The 20,248-nt window shown below is 39.0% G+C and overlaps 3 protein-coding genes across 13 annotated transcripts; 1 reads left to right on the top strand and 2 right to left on the bottom strand.

Moving 5' to 3' along the window:
- Window positions 1–4,306: 4,306 nt before the first annotated feature.
- On the bottom strand, window positions 4,307–9,926 carry si:ch1073-13h15.3 (inactive all-trans-retinol 13,14-reductase). Its single transcript, XM_037082119.1, has 11 exons — window positions 9,685–9,926; window positions 8,255–8,437; window positions 7,834–8,075; window positions 7,555–7,750; window positions 7,265–7,462; window positions 7,070–7,189; window positions 6,833–6,971; window positions 6,317–6,426; window positions 6,004–6,170; window positions 5,713–5,872; window positions 4,307–5,366 (listed from the first exon to the last, which is right to left on the bottom strand). Exons 1-11 carry the CDS (start codon window positions 9,839–9,841, stop codon window positions 5,197–5,199), a joined length of 1,842 nt encoding a protein of 613 aa, XP_036938014.1. The 5' UTR covers window positions 9,842–9,926; the 3' UTR covers window positions 4,307–5,196.
- On the top strand, window positions 8,332–19,927 carry tmem101 (transmembrane protein 101). 11 transcript variants are annotated; one of them, XM_037082129.1, is made up of 7 exons: window positions 8,332–8,470; window positions 12,102–12,224; window positions 12,842–12,984; window positions 15,829–16,011; window positions 17,006–17,186; window positions 17,917–18,063; window positions 18,919–19,927. In XM_037082129.1, the coding sequence occupies exons 3-7, from the start codon at window positions 12,881–12,883 to the stop codon at window positions 19,225–19,227; spliced, it is 924 nt and encodes a 307-aa protein (XP_036938024.1). In that variant the 5' UTR covers window positions 8,332–8,470; window positions 12,102–12,224; window positions 12,842–12,880; the 3' UTR covers window positions 19,228–19,927. The 11 variants fall into 11 exon arrangements, with proteins under 11 accessions (XP_036938024.1, XP_036938023.1, XP_036938027.1 ...); XM_037082130.1 differs by lacking the exon at window positions 8,332–8,470 and adding an exon at window positions 9,395–9,781; XM_037082131.1 differs by lacking the exon at window positions 8,332–8,470 and adding an exon at window positions 11,561–11,823.
- Window positions 11,831–12,835, bottom strand: gngt2b (guanine nucleotide binding protein (G protein), gamma transducing activity polypeptide 2b). The gene is made up of 2 exons (XM_037082147.1): window positions 12,417–12,835; window positions 11,831–12,193 (listed from the first exon to the last, which is right to left on the bottom strand). Exons 1-2 carry the CDS (start codon window positions 12,498–12,500, stop codon window positions 12,065–12,067), a joined length of 213 nt encoding a protein of 70 aa, XP_036938042.1. The 5' UTR covers window positions 12,501–12,835; the 3' UTR covers window positions 11,831–12,064.
- Window positions 19,928–20,248: the final 321 nt, after the last annotated feature.

The following is a 20,248-nucleotide window of genomic DNA, read 5'->3' as shown; positions in this document are numbered from 1 at the left end:
TAAACTATGATCACATAATGGAGTGTTGTGACTTTGTGGTTTAGCAGGTGGTGATTACTTTTGTTTTCTCTATAACAGCATCGCTCTGTTGAACTCCTTTGATTTAAAGGACAGAAATGCCCAGGTTGGGGTGTAGGAGTAGGAACCATCTCTAAAGTAACGCTGGATGACAAAGGTCGGCTGTTTGTTGTCGTCAGGTGGAGGGATGGAGCGTACCGTCTGTATCCTCACAACACAATCTCTCACATACATCACAAAGGAGCAGGAACTTATCCAAAGATGAGCTCCAAATGTTGTCTTTTCTCTGGGCCTCCCTGTTCCTCCTCTCTCTCTCCCTCTCACATCCAGTCTCTAACATGGAGCATATCTACAATCAGATGTGCAGAGCAGCTTCACTTGACATATTATAAACAGCTGAAAAGGGGAAAGTAGAGACCTGCCAAGATACATTCCTTAGTTCCAATTCAAGTCAGTAGGATGAGAAGAAGAAATAGTGATGGTGTCAGTCGAGGTGGGAACATGATAATGCAAATTGTTCTAGGTGCACAGTAATGTCAGCAAAATAATGTCTCAAATCACCATTTTCAAGCTTTCTCTAACTTGAGGGTGTGGCCAACAGGGAAGCTAACTCGCATGCTGTTTATTTTTGCTTTCTGAAATTTGGGGGTTCAAGTAGGCAATCGGAGTACTTCTGGCTGTGAACGGTCTTGAATGATTGTGGTACTGAATGTCCTCTTTTTATTCTGTTTCCAGTATTTTCTAATTCAAAACAATGTGAAAATGGGTCACTCCTTTGAATCTGCTACTATTATTAGCTTTAAAGTGAGTGTCTTCTCATTGTTTAGATGTCTAACCACAACTTTACTGTTTCGGTTAACTCCCACAGCTCTCATTGTTAACATTGAGAGCTAACTGCTAATATTGTTTCTTACCACATGGATGTGAATAAGCAGCATATCAACTTAAAAAGGTAATGATACTTAGAGATTGTGGTCACAACTTATTTCTGTTGCTGAAAAACAAAGTATTGGTGAGTTTAGGTTTATTAAGTATCTAAAATAATCACCTCAAGTTTCTGCAAGTCAGATTTATGTCAGTAAAATGCTTTTTTACTCGACCAACAGTCAAAAAAATGTACAGATATTCAAATTACTATTCAAACTTTGCAGGTGAAAACCTGAAACTTGGAGGTATTTTGCATTTTGGCTTGAAAATGACTTAAACACTCATCGATTATCAGAAGAGCTGGCGATTATTTTCTTGCCAATTGATTAATCAACTAGTACTTTCTGGGACTAACCTAAACATTATGTACAACTGCTAGTCTGAGCTCTGAGCGGGCAGTCATGTGGGCCAGCAGTGTTTCAGATTGTAGAAAGATTTTTCAGGCAGAAGGAAGATTTGGGGAAGATGCCATTTTCCCTGGTTTTTCCATTTAGCTCAACAAAAAGTTGGCCTCAAGCAGCAGCTTTTAGCCGACATCGGAGAGGAGGCCTGAGATCTGTGCAGAGCAGGAAAACAGCGTCAGTCTGATTCTGTTCAATCCAAAGAAACAGGAATTAATTGGTGCCTGTGAAAAAAACACACATTGTTCTTCTTGATTTTAAATCACCATCAATGGCAAAACTTGTATGTATCAAGGACATTGTAGTTTATAATAAAATGGTAGTTAAGCAGGAGTGACCCTTGAAAAATGTCTGCTGCTGCTTTCTATCACCTGCTCATGCCTTAAAGCCCAGTCTGATCCTGGGTGCTATCTTCAGACCGGGTCTTCCTCTCATCTGGGTCGTCTGAAACTTTCATTTGAGAGTCGTCAGATTGGTAGCAGCTGTGGTTGTTGGCTGGGTTCAAGCTGTGGGAGGCTGCGGCAGGCCAGCGGGGAGGAGCTCCAACATCTGGAAAAGAAGGAAAGCTGGCTGAAGCACTGAGACGAGAGCAACATGAATACTCTGAGAGCCAATCCTGCTGCTACACTGTTTGCGAGTTCACTGTTTGCTTTATGTTTTTTAAAAGTTGTTCAAGTGCTGTCGGATCAGCTTTGAAACACAGACTCTGAAATTTCATGTAGATGTCGTGCATCTGCTTGACTGAGAGTAGGTATCGTACAGAACGGTTGAGACAGTGGAAAGAGTGGACTGCTGTTTTTAAGATCCGACCCTCTGGGCCTCTCTTGATGTAATGGCGTGTCTAAACATGTGGGAGCCGCCTGTGAGAGGAAAAAGGAGGAAGGGGGGTTGAGGTGGTGCTTAAGCTGCTGGTCAAGAAAAACTGAAATTCTTCCTCAGGTCTGCCCATCTTAACTTTTCTTTAAAGATAAATACGGAACATCTTTCTTTGTTAAATGACAAGTGCCTTTTCCTCTTCACTGTCAATGTAGCTACTTTCTGCAATAACAAAGAAAGACATCTTGCTACTGAATTTTTAGCCTTGGCTATTAAAAACTACAATTACAAATCAAAATTAATTATATTTTCACTTGTTTTTTCTAAGAATAAATTGGGGTGCCACCATTTAATTGGGCTCGTTTTATAAAGAGTTTAAAAGAGATAACTAAAGGTTTTATTGATAGTTCTAGTTGAGTTTGTTTGACAGTAAAAGAGTCTCAAATCACTCACAACTGCAAAAGTGTCAAGAATAACACAATATATTATATATAAGACGCATGAGTTCCCAGGATGTCATATACCAACATTTTTGGTTGGTTAAGCACTCAGATTCATTAAGATATGGAGCCTGTTTTGAAAATGTAAGAAGTAGAAAGTACAGATGTTTGTGTTACAAAGTAGGGAGTAAAAGTAAAAAGTACAGTTCCAAATGAATCATCCAATAAAGTAAAATCTTTTTTAAAAACAATGTCATTAGAATTGTAAACTAGGAGGGTATTGTTACATTTACAAATAAATCATAAACCATAATTTGAATCATGATCATTTTAAAAATGTTGGTGCTCACATATTGTATTCATCTGCAAAGGAAAGTGCAGAGCAGGTACCCAATTTGGTGTTTAACCTCGGGAAGCACAAGTCTACAAAGGGAGCGCTAGTCTGGTGGGAAGGTTTGTCCTTGAGTTAATGACAGATAACAATAAAAGTAATGGTTTTCAGATCAGTAATAAGCTGTTGAGGTTGCCAGGTTGTTAAAAAAAAAACAAAAAAAACATTCAGATTCCAGCTCTAGAACTTACTCAGTCTTCTTTGACTGTTCTTAAAGAACTTACCATCCCAAAAAGTAATGCATAGATGAACTGATGCACAAACAACTTCTTCTAAAGTTGTATTTAGTCTGAGGGTTACATGAATGTGGATTCCACAGTTAATGGTAATCCATCAAATACTTGTTGAGACATTTAACTAGAAACAGAAATGTTAAACTCATGGTAGCACTAAAGGAAATATCAGTAGGATTCATTCCCTGGAAAATTATCTGTCAAATAGCTTTTGAGAATTGTTAGCCATCCCTAAAGTCACATGGCTAACAAATGTTGGTTAAAATTATTTCCAGAGCTCAAAAGGTGGATGAACGGACTTTACGTGGGTTTGTTTATGGCTCCGTGAGTCAGTCGAAGCACAGCGTAGGAAAGTAAGAGTTACTGTTGATCTCACGTTTATTTCTGGTGAAGTTTTTGCACTTTATCGTGCCACGGTAATTATATGTTAGGGCCTACTGAACTTCCAGCCAGGCAAAGTCAATATAATTAACTTCTCTCCCTCTTATTTCACTCTTCATTCCTTCAGCTTTGTTCAGTTTTTTTGCCTTTTTTTTTTTTATTCGCTATATTGAAAAAATGGGAATTGATGGCAGTAAAAACTTGCACATCTCGCTGCAGCTCCGGCAGCCGATGAGAGCTCTGCCTCAGTTTGTACAGCAGAGGGATGGAGGTTAACTGAGCGAGAGAGGTACTGGCATCCCACCGGCTGACTGGACAGAGGGGGCATTCTTCTCTTTGGATCCCCTCAGTCGTCTCCTGCAGACCACAGTTTGTCAGCCAATATGCCCACCGTTTACTGAGGAAATGTTCACTTAGTGCAGGAAGTCTGAGGTTTCCCCCCGTACCTTTGATTTCAGCAGTTAGTCAAACAGCACTGGGGTTATAAGTCGGGTCAGAACAACATAGGTGGGAACTGAGAGACGCAGAGGGGCTTACAATCTGAGTTCCCCTGTAAGTGAGATAAATAATCAGCAACCCATTATAACTGATGCTTCTGATTGTTCCTGATGCTTTTATTATCTACAAATAGTAATATTTAATGCAGAAAAGATAGAAGAAGTAATAGAGCCTACAAATATTTGCACAACGCTTGTTTTGTTTTAGCACATTTTATTATGGTTTATCAAGTTTGTTGAGCATGTACAGCAAAAAAAAGACATATATGCATTTTGTTTCATGCTAAAACAAACTGAGCAGTGACACTAAAAGACAAAAAAACAATAACAACAAAATTGGAGAAAAACACTTTACATAGAGTAGTAAATAAAGTAGAGTAAACAAGACAGTCAGATAATCTTTACTTATCAGGTAGACCAGTAAAAGACTGGAAATACTGAGAAGCCCCAATATTGTATATGAGACAATTGGGCCTCTTAAATTAGGTTGTAGACTCATTCTGTGGCCTCTCACTTGTATAATTTCCAGTGACTCATAGCCAAAATCATGACAAAGTCTCTGGTAGGTTACTGGCTTCAGTGCTACATGCAATGCTAACTCTTTAGCATACAGTGTGTCTGTGTTAGGTCATAGTTCTAGACGTCCTCAACAGCAAACAAAGTGAGAGCGTAATACAATTCTAAGATAAATGTGACAACATAAATGTCATTTTGATGAGTGGATCAGCAGGAACTATGCTTGTTGCAATCCAGTCTGGTGGCGTAGATCACCAGACTGAATGTTCACCAGGAACCAACACGTGATTATTCCACATTTTTCACAGATTTTCCTGAAGACAGCGTGATGACTTCAGCTCTGAAAACAAATCATCAGTGATGTTTTCAGTTTCAAACAGGACATAACATCCTTGTAACTGTCAGGAAAGTGCACTATTGGCTTTAGTGTCTTAAGATTTTATTAGATTGGTATATAGAGTAGCTCTTAGACTCAGCGACGTTGTGTTCATGTTTCCCACAACAATTTAAGGTTCCTTCTTGGCACCCGGTGTGTGCAGTTTCATCACCGTCCTGCAGGGGAAGTAGAGAACATGCTCACTGCAGCTTCTTCTGAGCCAGCTGGGCCAACTCTCTGGCTTTTCTCCTCTTCAGCTTCTTCTTGAGTAAGAGCAAGTCGATGTAGACAATGTGGTCCAACACAGTCGAGGCGCAGAGGAGTCCGCCGTGTAGAGCGCCTGCTATCCCACAGCTGAACACGTCCTGACCTAAAAGAGACGGACACACACATGCTGGATGAGACACGACTGCCTGGAGTCTGCAGACAAACGATTGTCAGTCACAAGCTTTAATTCCTTCTGCTTTGTGACTTTTCTTAGGATTATTTTTAATCTTTTCATCTTCACTGCAAAGCTAATCCAGCAACAAGTGGTTAATATGGTAAGGAGAAAATCACCCTGCAAAGAAAGTCTCACATTTCAAAGCCCTCCTGCATCAAGTGAATCAGTCTGAGGGCTTGTTGAGACAGTCCTACGCCCATGATACCTTCACACCAACTACTGACTGTGCTTGCAGAGCTTTAAACAACATAAAGCCTCGGCTAACATTTCATACCTGAGATGTAGAGGTTCTTGATGGGGGTGTTGCACCTGTTCCTTGCCACGGCCTCGGCTTGGAAACGATCTAGGTTGTGCTCAGCAGAGTACATTGCTCCACGCTGGGCACCCAGGTAGTGCATGTTGGTCAGAGGGGTCGCCACATCCTGGAACACCAACTGAAAAAAATACATCATACATGTATAACAATGCCGCCTTAGAAACTAAATGTTGTAGATGATTTTTATTTTGCTTGCACTGACAATAAAACAACACTTAAAATGAGCGCGGAGAGAACAGCCGTTCGTACCTTGTCTTTGATTTTAGGGAACAAAGTGCAGGCCCAGTCGAAGAGGTTGTTAGCAAATCTCATTTTGTAGTTGTAGTATTCATCACCCCGTTTGCGCACTGAGGTGTCCTTCCATTCCTCAAACCATTCGTACTTCACCATCGTCAGTATTGTCATGCAAGATTTTCCTGTCAACATGAAATACAGAAGACGTCAAAACTAATCTAAGATGTGATTTTTGGTATGATGTTCCACCAGCAACATTTGTAGCTTTATCTTAGGTTTGAGTTGTAAGATTAATTTATATTGCAGATAAAGAAGTAGGTCTTTGTACCAGGGTGTCTCAGTTTGGCCTCTGGGTCTTTGGCTGATGGCATTGTGATGAACATCATGGGAATATTATCCGGTGCTTCCTCTTTGCTCAATGCAAAGAAGTCCTCCATCCTACAAGAAAAAAAGACATGTAACATGTCAAATTCAGACTGTCATCAGTTTGTCAGAACTGCTTTTATCAGTGTGGCCACTTATTAAAGAATGCATGAGAAAATCCTCGAGCTGATCATGTGCTCCATCTAGAGGATGAACAAAGGAAGTTGCAGTAATGTACTGTACAGTATGTTTCTTTATGTATAGGGTCAATAAATATTTAGCTAGACAGTGTTGGATGAAGTTAAACCAGAAGAAAAATTTTATATTTTAATGTTTCTGTGAGCAGATCTGCTCTGAGAAGTGAGTTTTACTTCTGTGAATGTATTGCCCTCCTACTTCTTATACAACACCACCCCCTTGTGGAAACTGAAATCGACCTCCATGTTTATCGTTCAGTGTGATCAGTGCCTTGAATACTTACGACTTGTCCATATCGTTATTTTTGAACAGCCAGAAGTTGGTGGACTCGAGGCCTAACTCCTCTTCAGTTCCATCAAATCCAGAAAACACCAAGAACGATCCTCTGCCATGTTTCATCATGTCCAATCTCTCCTGCACGTCTACAATGATTTAAACAGTTTACAGTTATTGGAACTTTCTCACTATTTCACTACAAAATTTGATTCATCCATTTAGGTCAAAAAGATCCGCTGCTCACCTGTCTTGACTCTGATCTCAGGGGGAAGCAGTTTCTGGAAGGTGGTGAAGATGCCACAGTTTGAAACAATCACAGGTGCATGAACCTCCAGTTCCTCCTGACCTTTCCTCACTTTCACACCTGAAAGGAAGTCTTCAGTCAGCTCAGAGTGTTTTGTCTTCAACAGGTGAAAAATTAGCTAGAATCATTTCCTACCGTATGCTGCTCCCTTCTCGTTGACCATGATCTGGGAGACGGGAGCTCTGACCAGGCAGTTTCCTCCATATTTCTGAATGGTGCGGATGATGTGGAAGGCAATCTCGCTGGCTCCACCTCTCGGGTAGTAAGCGCCTCGTTTGTAGTGATGAATCAGGAGGGCATTGATCAGGATACTTGAGTCCTTTGGGGGCACGCCTAAATATACACAGAATGAAGGCTTCATTTTAATTATGTCGTTATTATTTTTCCAATTATAGAGCGAGAACAATTTGTGCCACTGCACCCACCATAGAAAAGATAAGAAAAGATGACTTGGAGATCCTTGTTGCTGGTCAGTGTGTTGACGAAGTCTGTTGCACATGTGCCAGTGAGGCGAAACACTGGGGAGACGAGGTCTGCGATGCCCGACTTCAGCAGGAACAGAGACACCCACTGTGGGATCAGCTTCAGAGTTGCCAGGTAGTGGGTCTTCTTAGCTGAGACCTGTTAGGAATACAGACATTCACGATTGTAATAAATCTTTGTTTTGTGTTATGTAAGACTCACTGTCCATTAGTTATTCGTACCTTCATGATTTTGAAGAATGTCTCGATGGCCTCCGTGTCATCAGGGAATTGCTTCAGCAGGTGCGCTTTCATCTCAGTTTTACCGGAGAAGATGGTGTAGTCGCGTTTGTCATCGCCCAGGCCGATCTGGATGGTGTCAAAGTGTTGTTTTAGCTCCTGGAACTCCAGCTGGCCCTCAGAGATCTGGTCGAAGGCGATACGCAGCAGACTGTTCTCATGGACCTGACCAATGTAGTGAAGCCCTGGAGGAGAGAGAAACAGTGTTTTTTGATTCCGTCTTAATGACATAAGTTCTCAGTGCTCATGTGCATTATTGTTTTATTGACTGTTTCTAGTGGCGATTACTTGATGGTTCTGTCTGTGCTCCTGTCTCAACTGTTACATACTGCTTTTATTAAAGATATGAATGAATGTGTCTCACCAACATCAAACTCAAAGCCTTTCTCTATGTATGTGTGGCAGCAGCCTCCGGCCTGGTCGTGTTGTTCCAGCACCAGGACTTTCTTCCCCGCTTTGGCAAGTGTGGCTCCAGCGGTGAGCCCACCGATACCGCTTCCAATGACGATGACATCCAGGTTCTCGGGCACTTTTTCGAGGCTGAAACCTGAACAGACGCGTACAGATGGATGTTATCATGGTAAGACTTATCTCTCTAGTTCAGCCAGGTTTCATAAAGATGCGTTGTAAGCATTGTCTCGATCAAAAGCTGTTGCTCAACTGAGTTGCATAATAGTTTGAAGGTTGTACTGCACACACTCTTCTCTCATGACTGCTTAATTCTTTTATCTGTGTTCTACTATTGGCAGTAAACAGTAAATTGGACTGTTAAGATAATCTCCATGCTGCAATCTAATTAAGATAAAGCGCTGAGATGACAGGAAAAGTATAGGTCTTATCTAAACCTCTGTATCATACCATTTAGATAATCATTTATTCATGTATATAGATAACTATATTAACACACGTCTGCAGTAGTATGAAGTACAGTAAATAATTTTATGTGTACATCTTTTAGAAATATATATTTTTAAGGCCTCTTTTTAGTACTTTTATCATTAGATTCACTTTTGTTTAGGTATTTGGCTATTTACAACCCAACCAAGACTTCTTTAAACTAGCTTTAACCAAATCTACATTTAACTATGTTACATCAAGATCATTAATTAGCTAGCTGACGCTAAATGTCGTAATTTGTACACACACTGAAGTGTAAAAAACACAATTTGCTGCTTTATTTGGGGATAGCAGATGCAACCAAGCAGAGACTCCAGTCAGTAGACCTTTATCACAGCAGACTTTTAGCATTTTAGATGTAAATTATAGTCTCTTTTTAGATTTTTTTGTGTTTTTTTTTTTTTATCAAGGCCACATTTTTCACTGAACACTCGAAATGCTTTTCCCTGCGTACAAAATTAATGTGCTCTCACATTTTGCTTAATTTGTTACAGAGTTTTGATTAATTTGTGCATTCAAGAAAAGTGCATGGTTCACAGAAACAGACTATACACTTCTTTTGTGAGTGAGGTAAAACATGTGAAGGTAATGTATCTTGTACACACAATAGCACTTTGAGCACTTGATGTCCTAAAATGTGCATACCATTTTTATTACTCCTGTATTCACAAGAAATCTACTAGCAGGTGTTTGTTTTATCTGTACAGTGTAGACTAGATTTCACATGTGCAATGTCCCTGGAAAACAGTTTACTGTTGTTTCGAGTCAAAACTTTCAGATTTAAAAATGCACAATTAAAAATTGTGAACACTAATCAGGCTGCGCTTGTAGAAAATATGCTTCTTTACGAAAGCACCACATTACCAATAACGTTGAAATAACAAGATATAATTTTACCTTGCTTGATGACTTTGTCGCGCTTCTTCTGATCAAACTCTCGAGGTCCAGGCGGTCTCACTGACTCCAGGGAGAAAGGGCTCTTTTTCCCAAACAGGTACCAGTATGAGCCACCGACCCATATAGCCAACCAGACTAAGAAAATCAAGAGCCACATTATGCAGACCGATTTCTGAACTCTGTGTTTCTCTGTGGAAGTGAAGCTGTGTTCACAGCAGCAGTGAAAGTGCCTCTGCTGTCCCTGCGAGGCTCTTTTTGTTACCTTGAGGGTCAAAGGTCGACAGAAGGGGGCTGAGTCTGAGATGCAACACTATTGGTGTTGTGAGAGGCAATAAAGATTGCTATGAAAGTGCAGATGTCATAATAATGCAGCCTCGAGTGAACACCTCACACTTAGATAAAATATTGCTGAGCATTTATCCAGTGCGCAGACAGAAATATCAAGAGCAAATAATAGGTGCTACAATTATTTCACATTCCTCTATTGATTTGGATTGATCTCTGAAAGAGATAAAGCACTCTCTTCTAAACATACATTTGTAGGGAATCTGACTCATATTTTGAAATCAAAATAAAGTTTCACTGTGTGCACAGACGTCATTAACACAGTTGTTACTCTCAAGCTTGTGATCGGAAGGTTGCATCACATTTTTGTTTTTCTTTCTGTACAGTACGTGAGTTTGACCAGTCAGACGTCCCAACCGTCACAGGAAACTTACGCTGATTAGATATGTCACTAATTGCTCTTATCTGATAAGGCAATTAAGATAAAGAATACACCTTGGACCAGTCATCCTAGACTTTACACATTTAGTGTACAGGAGTATGTCTTTACAACAGTGCAACTGAGTGATATTACTGAGTTGCAGCTTTTCAGGTCTGATAAGGACAGATTCAGAGTTCTTGTAGGCATAAGACGCAAGTAATCGAGACATTTCATTATGTAAATCAGTAAAAACACCTGTTATTAAAGTTCGTATCCACAACATCTTCCTCCTGAGGGATGATAATGAACCTAAATGTAAAATATAAATCCATAAATTATATGTGATAAAATCTTGTTTTGTTCAGTCCAGGACGTTGTGGACTTTGTACTTAAGTTATGTAGAAGTTCAGTTGACTTTGAGCCATACATTTAATCTGAAGAGATAATGTGAACCACAGAAAGCTTTGTTGGCTGCAATGAGTTAGCATTTGAGACAAAAACATAGACAGGAAGATATGATATGTAACATGCATTAAAATGTCTTAAAAACAACGTGATCTTTGCTTATATTTTATTTTTAGTTATGTACTAAAACTAACTTGGAAGAGAGCGTAATTATTTGAACAAGTAATCTGCAGATTTTGCTTTGCACCTGTATAACATTGTCAGATTCACAATATAGTGTCCTTTTTATTCCGCGCCTTGTTCTAACCTGGGGACTACATTACCCACAATATTTTACCATGATATCTTTACTTTGACTCTAGTGTGACTTTTGGGGTACTTTCAATAAGAGTGCCAGCTGCAGTGCTACAACATACTTTGCACTTTCACTGAAGCAGGGAGTTTAAAGTCTTGAGGTTGTTCTGGCCTCTGTCTTAAGGTCAGCTAAGATTTGGACCTTGTTGCAAAAAGAGAAATCATCATGGTCCTCCACCTGTATAACCATAAGTGGGTCACTATATTCTTGGAAACAGGTTAAGTTGTACGAAAACAATGATACACATGTGCTGCCTCAGGTTAAAAAAAAAAGTCAGTTTTACTTTCATATATATTAAACCTGCACTTGAAAAGCTACATTCACATAATGGTGTTGCAAACGTTGTACAAATGATGCTTATGTGTTGTTGCCCCAGATTGAAAATGACACTAATTGGATGGAGAGCTTGAAAAGGAAGCTGGGATGAAGCGGCTAGAATAAGCTTAAAGACTTGGATACAGGAAGCAGCTCTTTGTCAACAGGCCTCTGCAGTCGACTGAAATCCTATTAAGAATTAGACTAAGCAGTCGCTGCATGACTCCTGTGACTTTGCCCTGCTTTGTCAGTAACACGAGTGAGCGTCATGATGACCTACACTGATGTTGGACACCAAACCATACGCAGCCTGTTGAACATTAACCAGTGTGATAAAAAGACATAAAGTGCAATAAAGGTGAGATATGTATAGCAATAATGTGAGCAGCCAGGTGAGGCTTTGTACAGCTATTTGAATTTAATTACAAATTGACAGACATTTTCATATCAACAGGTAAATACAGTAATCCTTGTTTCAGTACTGTTACAGATCTGAGTTTTCTTACTGCCACTATACATTTCATCCACAGGAATTCCTACAGCAACGTCACAGCTCTCATAACAAACATTGCGATTTTTCCCTGGATGTCTGCGATGTGCTATGTTACTATACAGCCTCCCTTGTCTCCCTTGTAGGGGTTCTTGTCATCTGAGACGCCCTTGATCAGCGGGTCGTTTGGTAAATGTTCCTCGCAGAAAGCAATGGTCTCGGCACAGTTTGCGCTCACCTGTTGATCAGAGGAAAGATGAAGAGCAAATGTAAATATAGAAAAAACAAATTGTCTTTTCACAGTCATTTTTAAACTTGCATGTTTAAAAAATGTATTTGTGAACCTGTAATTGTTTCTACGTTGTTTTAATGCAGTTCAAGCTTTTCAAAAGTAACATTTGACAGATTTCTCTCACAATTGATGGCAAGAAATTGTGAAATTCTGTTCTGTTTTAACTTACTGGTGTCCTGGGTGTGCTAACTTCCTTCTTCAGCTGTTCCAGTTCCATTTTCAGGATTTCCTTATCTGACATATCCCGAGCCATCCTGGCTGTAAATCAAGATCAAGATGTTGAAACGTCACAACAAGTGTCTCAGAGTTTACTCTCATGCTTTTCTTCACAGTTAAATTCAATATTTTTTTTAGATTATTCTTTTTCAAAAACACTCCTTCAACAAATAAATAAATAGCAAATAAATCCATAAATGTAAATCCATGATAGAGAAAACATTTCAGTTATCAGTCCATACCTGTTGAATGGCGGGGTCCCCAACAATCAGAAAAAAAGTGTTGGCTCCTAAGAGCTCATCGATTGTCTAGCTTCCTCTTGTCTGGTCGCCGCTTCACACTGACTGATCTGTGCTGTCCCACTGCTCTTCATCCCAGCTCATCCCTGCTGCAGGAGGCGGCACAGGATTGGACCTGATGTCACCAATCCCCCGTGATGGGATTAAACAATCAGGAGCCGTGACCCCTGGACAGGAAGGAGGAAGGGAAGAGGACACAGATCCTCAACAGATCTGCAGCAGGTGACATGATGGAGAAAGTGAGACGAGTAGAATTGAGACGTCATCTGTTGCTAGCTGCAAACTTTGGTAGACGTGTCAAAGTACATATAAAGTACATAGAGTATGAGCTAACGTGCGCTTTACTAAGTGAGAAAAGAAAACTAACTATACAGTTTTTAATCCAGTATGTGGTGAGAGTTGGGTTCATTGTGTTGACACATTATAAGCTCTTGTGCTGAGAGGAAGCAGGCCAAGTCTTCACCACTGATTTAATTATATGTTTTAATCTTGCCGTCCATCCAATCAGCCGTTCTAAGTCTTATATTGTTGCTCCAATAAATTCAAAAAGTGTTCACCTATAGGAGACTACAGACGCCAAATACACAAGACTGATGCTGCTGTTTTTGTGAATACGTTGATTTTTGATCCAGATCTCTTATAGACATTTGCATTGTTCCTGCTTTATCACCTGCATAGAAACAAATATCCACCTTTTATAATACTGCATAATGTATGTAGTGTTTTAAAGGTGCAATATGCAACTTTCTTGCTGGCCTATAAACAGAGAGCTCTCTCCCTACAAGGAATATCAGTTTAAAGAGCTAACATGAGTTTTACATGTGTTTTTAAGCCGCATGTTGACATTTAGTTATAAAACAAGCTTGTATTTTTCATTTCTTGTCAGCAATTTTCTGATAAACAGTCATGTAGTGAAAAGATGATCCAAGTGGTGGAAAGTAACTAAGAACATTTACTCAGAGTTTTTAGGCGCTTGAGTATTTCTGTGTCATTTTCTGTTGCTTCATACTTCTACTCCACTACATTTATTTGACAATTACTTTGCGGATTTAGTTTAATAATACAGCATCCAGCAAATATGTAATTATGTAATGTTCTAGGTTAAGATAAATCTTTTGATTCCTGGGGGGAAAATCACAAACTACCCAGCAGATAAACTATATAAAGTAGTTAAACCACCGTCACCAGTATGAACATATAATGCAACAATACCCTAATACTTTTTTTTACTTTTATTTAAACCAACTAAAATCTCCATTTCTTACAAATGGCACCTTTAAAACCTGTCACCGGTCAGATTTGACCTAATCCAAGTTGAGTAAGGCATTAAGTTAAAATATATGTGTATTTTTTTTTTGCAGGGAGTTGTAGGATGAATTAAGGCGTCTCACAGCCTGAGGCAAGAAGCCGCTCTGTAGTCTGATGGTACGACACTAAAACAAAATCTGCTTTTCTGCAAAGGAACCACCAGAATCAGCAAAAAATTGTAGTAACTTTAGATAAAAAGTTGAGATGTATGACTTATGCTCGTAACATGATAATTCTATAGGCAACTGTATGATTGCTGCTTTTACTTAAGATCTGAGTACTTATTCTATCTCTCGAAGGTCCTGAGTCCAAACCCACTCTTGAACAAGACATTTGTGAAGATGAAGATTTGTGTAGCTGAGCACATGACTGTATCCATTCAAACTAACGTTTCTTAAAAAGCTAAAGTTAAAGTTTGTTGTCTTTAACTCTGTGAAACTCGTCCCACTAGGTGCTAATAACCTCCGATTAACATTCGATGTGAGACATGACGGGCCACTGATCCTTAACTCAACCTCTAGCAGGACTCACTCTAAGCCATTTTCATGATCTGGGTTAGTCTCATCTGCTCCAGATTAACCTGAGACACGTCACTGCGGATCAACAGCAGCGTGGAGACGCTCCTGGTCACCGATCACCTGATGACAAACTCCCCTCCCCCGCTGATCGGTCCTATTTTAGTTTCAGACATTGAATCACTTTCATTGTAGAAACTGTGGGATTACAGGATTTCTCATTTACACTGGAGAGTGTGGAGGCTTACTTTCATGTCTCTCTAAAGATTATGACTACTTAACATGAACTGAAATATTAGGATGAAAACGTTATCTCATTATTTTATTACTGAAATTGAATATACTTTGGGTTTTGGACAGTTAGTTGGACAAAACAAGCCAAAACAAGATATCTCCTCAGGCTGTTCAAACATGCTGTAGGCCATAGTTCCTTCTGAGGACACTGTGATGTCCTATATGTGTATTGTTTTAGGGAATTTGTTGTTTTTCATGACCTGAGGAGTTTACATTCTACAGTTACATGTCTTATTTAGTGCATGTTTTCTTTTTTCTTTTTTTTACTTACACTGATATTCTCTACTTAATAGCATAGCATTTATTTTTTGTTAGTCCCCAGCAGTGTAGTATAATGGTGCCCTGTTTAGTTTTGGAGAAGAAATTAAAACTCAGAACTTTAAAGGTGTTCAGAACACTGATTGGAGCTAGAAAGATGTCAGAGTCCACCACATATAAATAAAGTAACACTGTACGAAATTGTGTTGAATGGTGTTTTTCAGTTGTGTGTTTTTTCAGTCATAAAATTGAAGGAGTTTGTTTATTTATTTATTTATTTATTTTTGGCGTAAAGCTTCTTCCCCAAAACTACACAGCGCACCTTTAATACTCTACTACTAGGTTATTATTATATGTTAGTCAATAAAATGTGCTATGAGCATTGATCCTGGTATATTAACACAGTTCAATAAAAAAGATCTCTTCACATTGTTTTCCTCCTGTTATCTTAAAATCTTTGTAATAATCGACTCTCTCCTCAAGATGGCGGCGTTTAACGTTTTTGTATTTTTTCCCGCTCCGATGATCGAGTCCGTCCCGCCCAAATGGACGTGTCAGCCAATAGGAGGACGTCTTTGGACTAGACTTGAAATTCTTTTCAAAATAAGAGCATGTTTGTTTAAATTAACGACATCTTCTTTACAGGAGAAAGCACATGCTTTTACATCGACAGGTGTGTGTATTTTGACAGGAAGTCACTCCTAGTGCCTGCCGTGTCGTTGGAGGGTTTGTGTGCAGCAACAATGGCGGCTCCCAGTAGGAAACAGACGTTGAGATTTCTCAGCCAGTTGGGAGCATTTATTTTAACCCGGTTCGGATTTTGGAACTGCTTCAGCATGTTGATGCTGTTTGCTGAACGAGCCGACTCGAAAAGGTAAAAAGAGCTAATTAATAGGGCGCTGTAATGTAGCTACTGTTAGCTAAAGAGCTAACGCTAGCTAACCAACCCAGCGTCAAACTGATGCAAATACAGCCTTCATTCATCAAGAGACCTGTCCAGGATGTTAATAGGTGTATGTAAATAACAGCTGCTGGACAATATGTGTGCTTGTGTGTCTTCTGTTGAAGCGTTGAACTTGTCTTCTTGCTAATAAGGGTTGATTTTCAGAACGTAGACTAAAACTTAGGCAGACAGTTGCAGCCATATGAACTAGTTTAAGATAAAAGGACAAGTTATATTTAGCCTGGCCTGTAATTTTCAGTCCGACAGGGGACAGGCTGTAATTTCTTCCTGGTAGTAATGATGGTTTTAATCTCTTGTGTACACTGGGCGTGTATTGTTTCAGTCTATGGTGGGCTGGTCTGTTTTAGACAACCACACCCATCTGAATTATCTGTAATTATACCAACTTGAAGTGAAGTTTATACTGATTTTCTCATACAAACCTGCATCTGTTACTTCTCCACAGTTTCAAATAGGTGCCTTTTTAAAAGCAAGAATATTTAAGTTTGCGTTGTGCTAACAGGGCTTATTAATAGGTTGAGTTTACTTGATTGGAAGTAGTTTGATTGTGGTTGTCCAATTTACACAGGTGAAAACAAAAATTCAGCCGTAAAAGACACATCCATCTGGTCCAGTGAAGTATAGTTGAATAGATCATGATATTACTGAAGAATTTGGAATACTTGAAATATATATATATATATATATATATATATATATATATATATATATATATATATATATATATATATATATATATATAAAAATGTGATCACAGCAAGATAACCGGCAAGGAATACAAGTATACTGCTGCAACCCAAGTGTAAATATACATACACACATACAATTTAACTTGAGAGTGACAAATTGAGAAGAGTACAAATTAAAACAGTCCACTGAGTTTGATTTTTGATTTCTTCTCCAGGAAACCAGACATCCATGTGCCGTACCTGTATGTGGACATGGGGGCTGCTGTGCTCTGCGCCAGCTTCATGTCCTTTGGGGTGAAGAGGAGGTGGTTTGCCATGTGCTCTGCTATACAATTGGCCATCAGCACATATGCATCGTACGTTGGAGAACAGGTGTACTATGGGGACTGGCTTAAGGTGAGTCAGCTCCGGTCATCTGTGGTTCACAGTATCAAGCTGCTGTTCAGTTACCGTGTACACGTCATCACCAGACTTCCCACAACCTTTTGATTAGTATGAGGGTTTTTTTGTGTGTGTGTAGGTAGGCTTTTCCTCTTGTGTAGCTTAAGCCGTATCAAGGTTTGAAGATGTCTGGCTGAGGCTCAACTGATGTTCATCTTAATGTTTTAAGAATTGACAAACATGAATTTATTTAGTAAGTGTTAACATCAGTCAATAAATATGACAGAAATTATGGTTGCAATTAACAATTACTTAATTGTTTTTTAATCTGATGTTCTTTTTTCAATTAGTCCATAAGTTGCTTTGTCTAAATACTGTTAGAAAATTATGAAAAACAGGACATATTCACATTTAAACCTCTTAATAACACATCAAAATAGTTGACAACGCATTGATTTAATGTTCAACCTCTAACTTAAACACGGTTTTAAAGTCAAAATGGAAGGACAATTTGCTTCCTACAAAAGTTTGACTCTTCAGAGGTCAGATTGCTACAAATTGGGTGTCAGATATAGAAGCACATGTGAAAGTGGCCCAGATTGGTGTTGAAAAATTAAGAACAGATCTGTGTCACACATGTGGGAGAAGTAGATCTGGGTCACCACTACAAGTCTGAAAGTAGATTGTTTTATCCGATATGAGCATTGTAGAAGATACTTTAAATCCTAACTGTGTTCTCCTGCAGGTCCGAATGTACTCCAGAGCGCTGGCCATTATCGGAGGCTTCCTGGTTCTGGCCAGTGGTGCGGGGGAGGTGTACAGACAGAAACCCCGCAGCAGATCCCTGCAGTCGACTGGACAAGTATTCCTGGGAGTCTACCTCATCTGTATGGTAAGACTCCTGTCAGTCTTGTGGATTTTTCTGTGGCAGTCAAAGGATTCATTCACTATCTACCTGAAGCTGATGTCCAGACTGTCATATGCTCCTTTTTCTTTTTTATATATCATAATAAACCTAAATCTGTGGTTATTGGAGTGTAAACAAAACATTTTTAATTCATCTCTCAGTTTCAAAAACTATATTAAGCTAAATCTGTAGCAGTTTCTCACAAAGGATGCAATGACTTCTAGATGTGATAGAATTATATTGATATGACAGAATAAAAGTTTGATTACAGAAAAGTGAAAACTAGTGAAGATGTTCATTTTCGAACATGAAAGATTCTTTGAAATTGTCTTTTATTTAATCTCTGTACCACATTTTGCAACAGCTACTGCAAATTATAGTTCCAGTTTATTTCATGTGTAAATAATACAAGTTTCAACCCAATTTAGTGAAACATGACAGAGACTTTGAATAAAAAACAAGAAAGAATCACAAAAATTCTGAAATGTAGCTCTGAGGAAGAAACTTCAATAATTCATAACTGAAAAGAGAATTGGAACAGAGCTAAATAATTTAATTAATTCAACAGAAGTCTTTGTATAAACTTCTACAAGAATTTAACTGGATGAAAGTTAAAGACTTGTCGGTTTGGATTCAGAATTCTTCTTGTGGTCATAATATGAAAATGACCTGCTAAAAATCAATATATTTAAACAAACTAATCATCATTTATGTGGGAAAAAAATGTTTTATTTCTGCATGTGTCAAATGAATCAGATCTTTAATGCTTTATTCACAAAAGAGTTCATCAGTATTTTCAGTGTCATTTTAAATAACACAGTACCACGTTCCCTCCACTAGGTGTACTCCCTGCAGCACAGCAAAGAGGACCAGCAGGCGTATCTGAACCACATCATCGGGGGAGAGATCACCCTCATGCTGCTGGAGGTTCTGTTTGGGGTTCTGGCTCTGGCCTTCCTGTCCGGCTGCTACATCCGCCTGGCGGCTCAGATCCTGGCCGTCGCCCTGCCGCTGGTGATCCTGCTCATCGACGGCAACCTCGGCTACTGGCACAACACCCGCAAGGTGGAGTTCTGGAACCAGATGAAGCTGATCGGACATAACGTGGGCATCTTCGGCGCCGTGCTGATCCTGGCGACCGACGGTTGAACCCCCTGGGCTCTCACAGGCAACTTTCACAGACCGAGGTATCTGCGCAGGGTGAGATTGTCGGCCTTTACGTCGCAGCTCGGCTTTGTACTCAGAGCTGCGGCGGCTGAGTGACCTCTCAGGATTCAAACACTCCCAGCTGAGACTGATGGATGTACGCAGCTTTGATTGTCTTTGCCTATCAGACGGTAACTTTGCTGTTACTAGAAAAAGAAAAAAAAAAAAACAGGAGCTTCCTTTTTTTGCAAATTAATTATTTATTCAGATTCTTGTTTACATTTTTTGTTTGTGTTACGCTCTGAAACATGACAGTGAGGGTGAGTGCTGTAAGTCTACAGGGAAAATATCTTTTACTCCCAAAATAAGTCTTAGATGGTTCGATAATGTTTTATGGTATATGAGTTAAATATTTTAAAAATAAAGGGAAACTTAAATTTAACTTCTGCGGTATTGTCTATGAAATGGGAGCGCAGCATCTATTTGAAAATTAAAACTTATGTTGCTTTTAACTTGTATTCTTGTTCATTTTATTGAATAAGCACAGCTTCTTTATCTTCTGTGTAAGTACTGATCACATTTTATATGAAATTACTTAATTTAGTTACATAATGGAGCACAGAATGAGAACTGTGATGGTTTAAAATTGAATAATTTCACTGAAATTGTGCAAACTTTAATTAAACTGTATTTAATAACTACATACTGTTGACTTTGTTATCTGTGAGCTCGATGACTTTTCTTTAAATGAACAGTGTTGCAGGATGATCCGCTGAATGTAAACTTCGGCCTCGTGGACTAAATTGGATCGTAATCATAAATTTAGGATTAAACTGTACAGAAGCCCTGATGGTTATGAGTTGAACATATTATTTCCTGTTTTCTTGCGATTACGAGTTTGATTTGTTTGTCGATGTCATTATAATGATAATATATTTTTTTTCCATGTGTGCAAAAAGTAATTTCCAGACATTTTCTTCATTTATTTTTACACACGATTTATTTTTCCTAGAACAAATGTTTT

Source organism: Acanthopagrus latus, chromosome 20 (genome assembly GCF_904848185.1).
Source record: "Acanthopagrus latus isolate v.2019 chromosome 20, fAcaLat1.1, whole genome shotgun sequence".
NCBI lineage: Eukaryota > Metazoa > Chordata > Actinopteri > Spariformes > Sparidae > Acanthopagrus > Acanthopagrus latus.
This window is presented reverse-complemented; position numbering and strand designations above follow the sequence as displayed.

Coding starts and splice junctions, on each gene's coding strand:
- tmem101 (XM_037082128.1), top strand. Junction 16,012..17,005: donor GAACGAGCCGACTCGAAAAG/GTAAAAAGAGCT, acceptor TTTCTTCTCCAG/GAAACCAGACATCCATGTGC. Junction 18,064..18,918: donor GAGTCTACCTCATCTGTATG/GTAAGACTCCTG, acceptor TCCCTCCACTAG/GTGTACTCCCTGCAGCACAG.
- gngt2b (XM_037082147.1), bottom strand. CDS start 12,500: ATGGCTCGGGATATGTCAGATAAGGAAATCCTGAAAATGGAACTGGAA. Junction 12,194..12,416: donor TTAGCACACCCAGGACACCA/GTAAGTTAAAAC, acceptor TCTGATCAACAG/GTGAGCGCAAACTGTGCCGA.
- si:ch1073-13h15.3 (XM_037082119.1), bottom strand. CDS start 9,841: ATGTGGCTCTTGATTTTCTTAGTCTGGTTGGCTATATGGGTCGGTGGC. Junction 8,438..9,684: donor CGACAAAGTCATCAAGCAAG/GTAAAATTATAT, acceptor GCGTCTGTTCAG/GTTTCAGCCTCGAAAAAGTG. Junction 7,190..7,264: donor CGAGAAGGGAGCAGCATACG/GTAGGAAATGAT, acceptor ACTTCCTTTCAG/GTGTGAAAGTGAGGAAAGGT.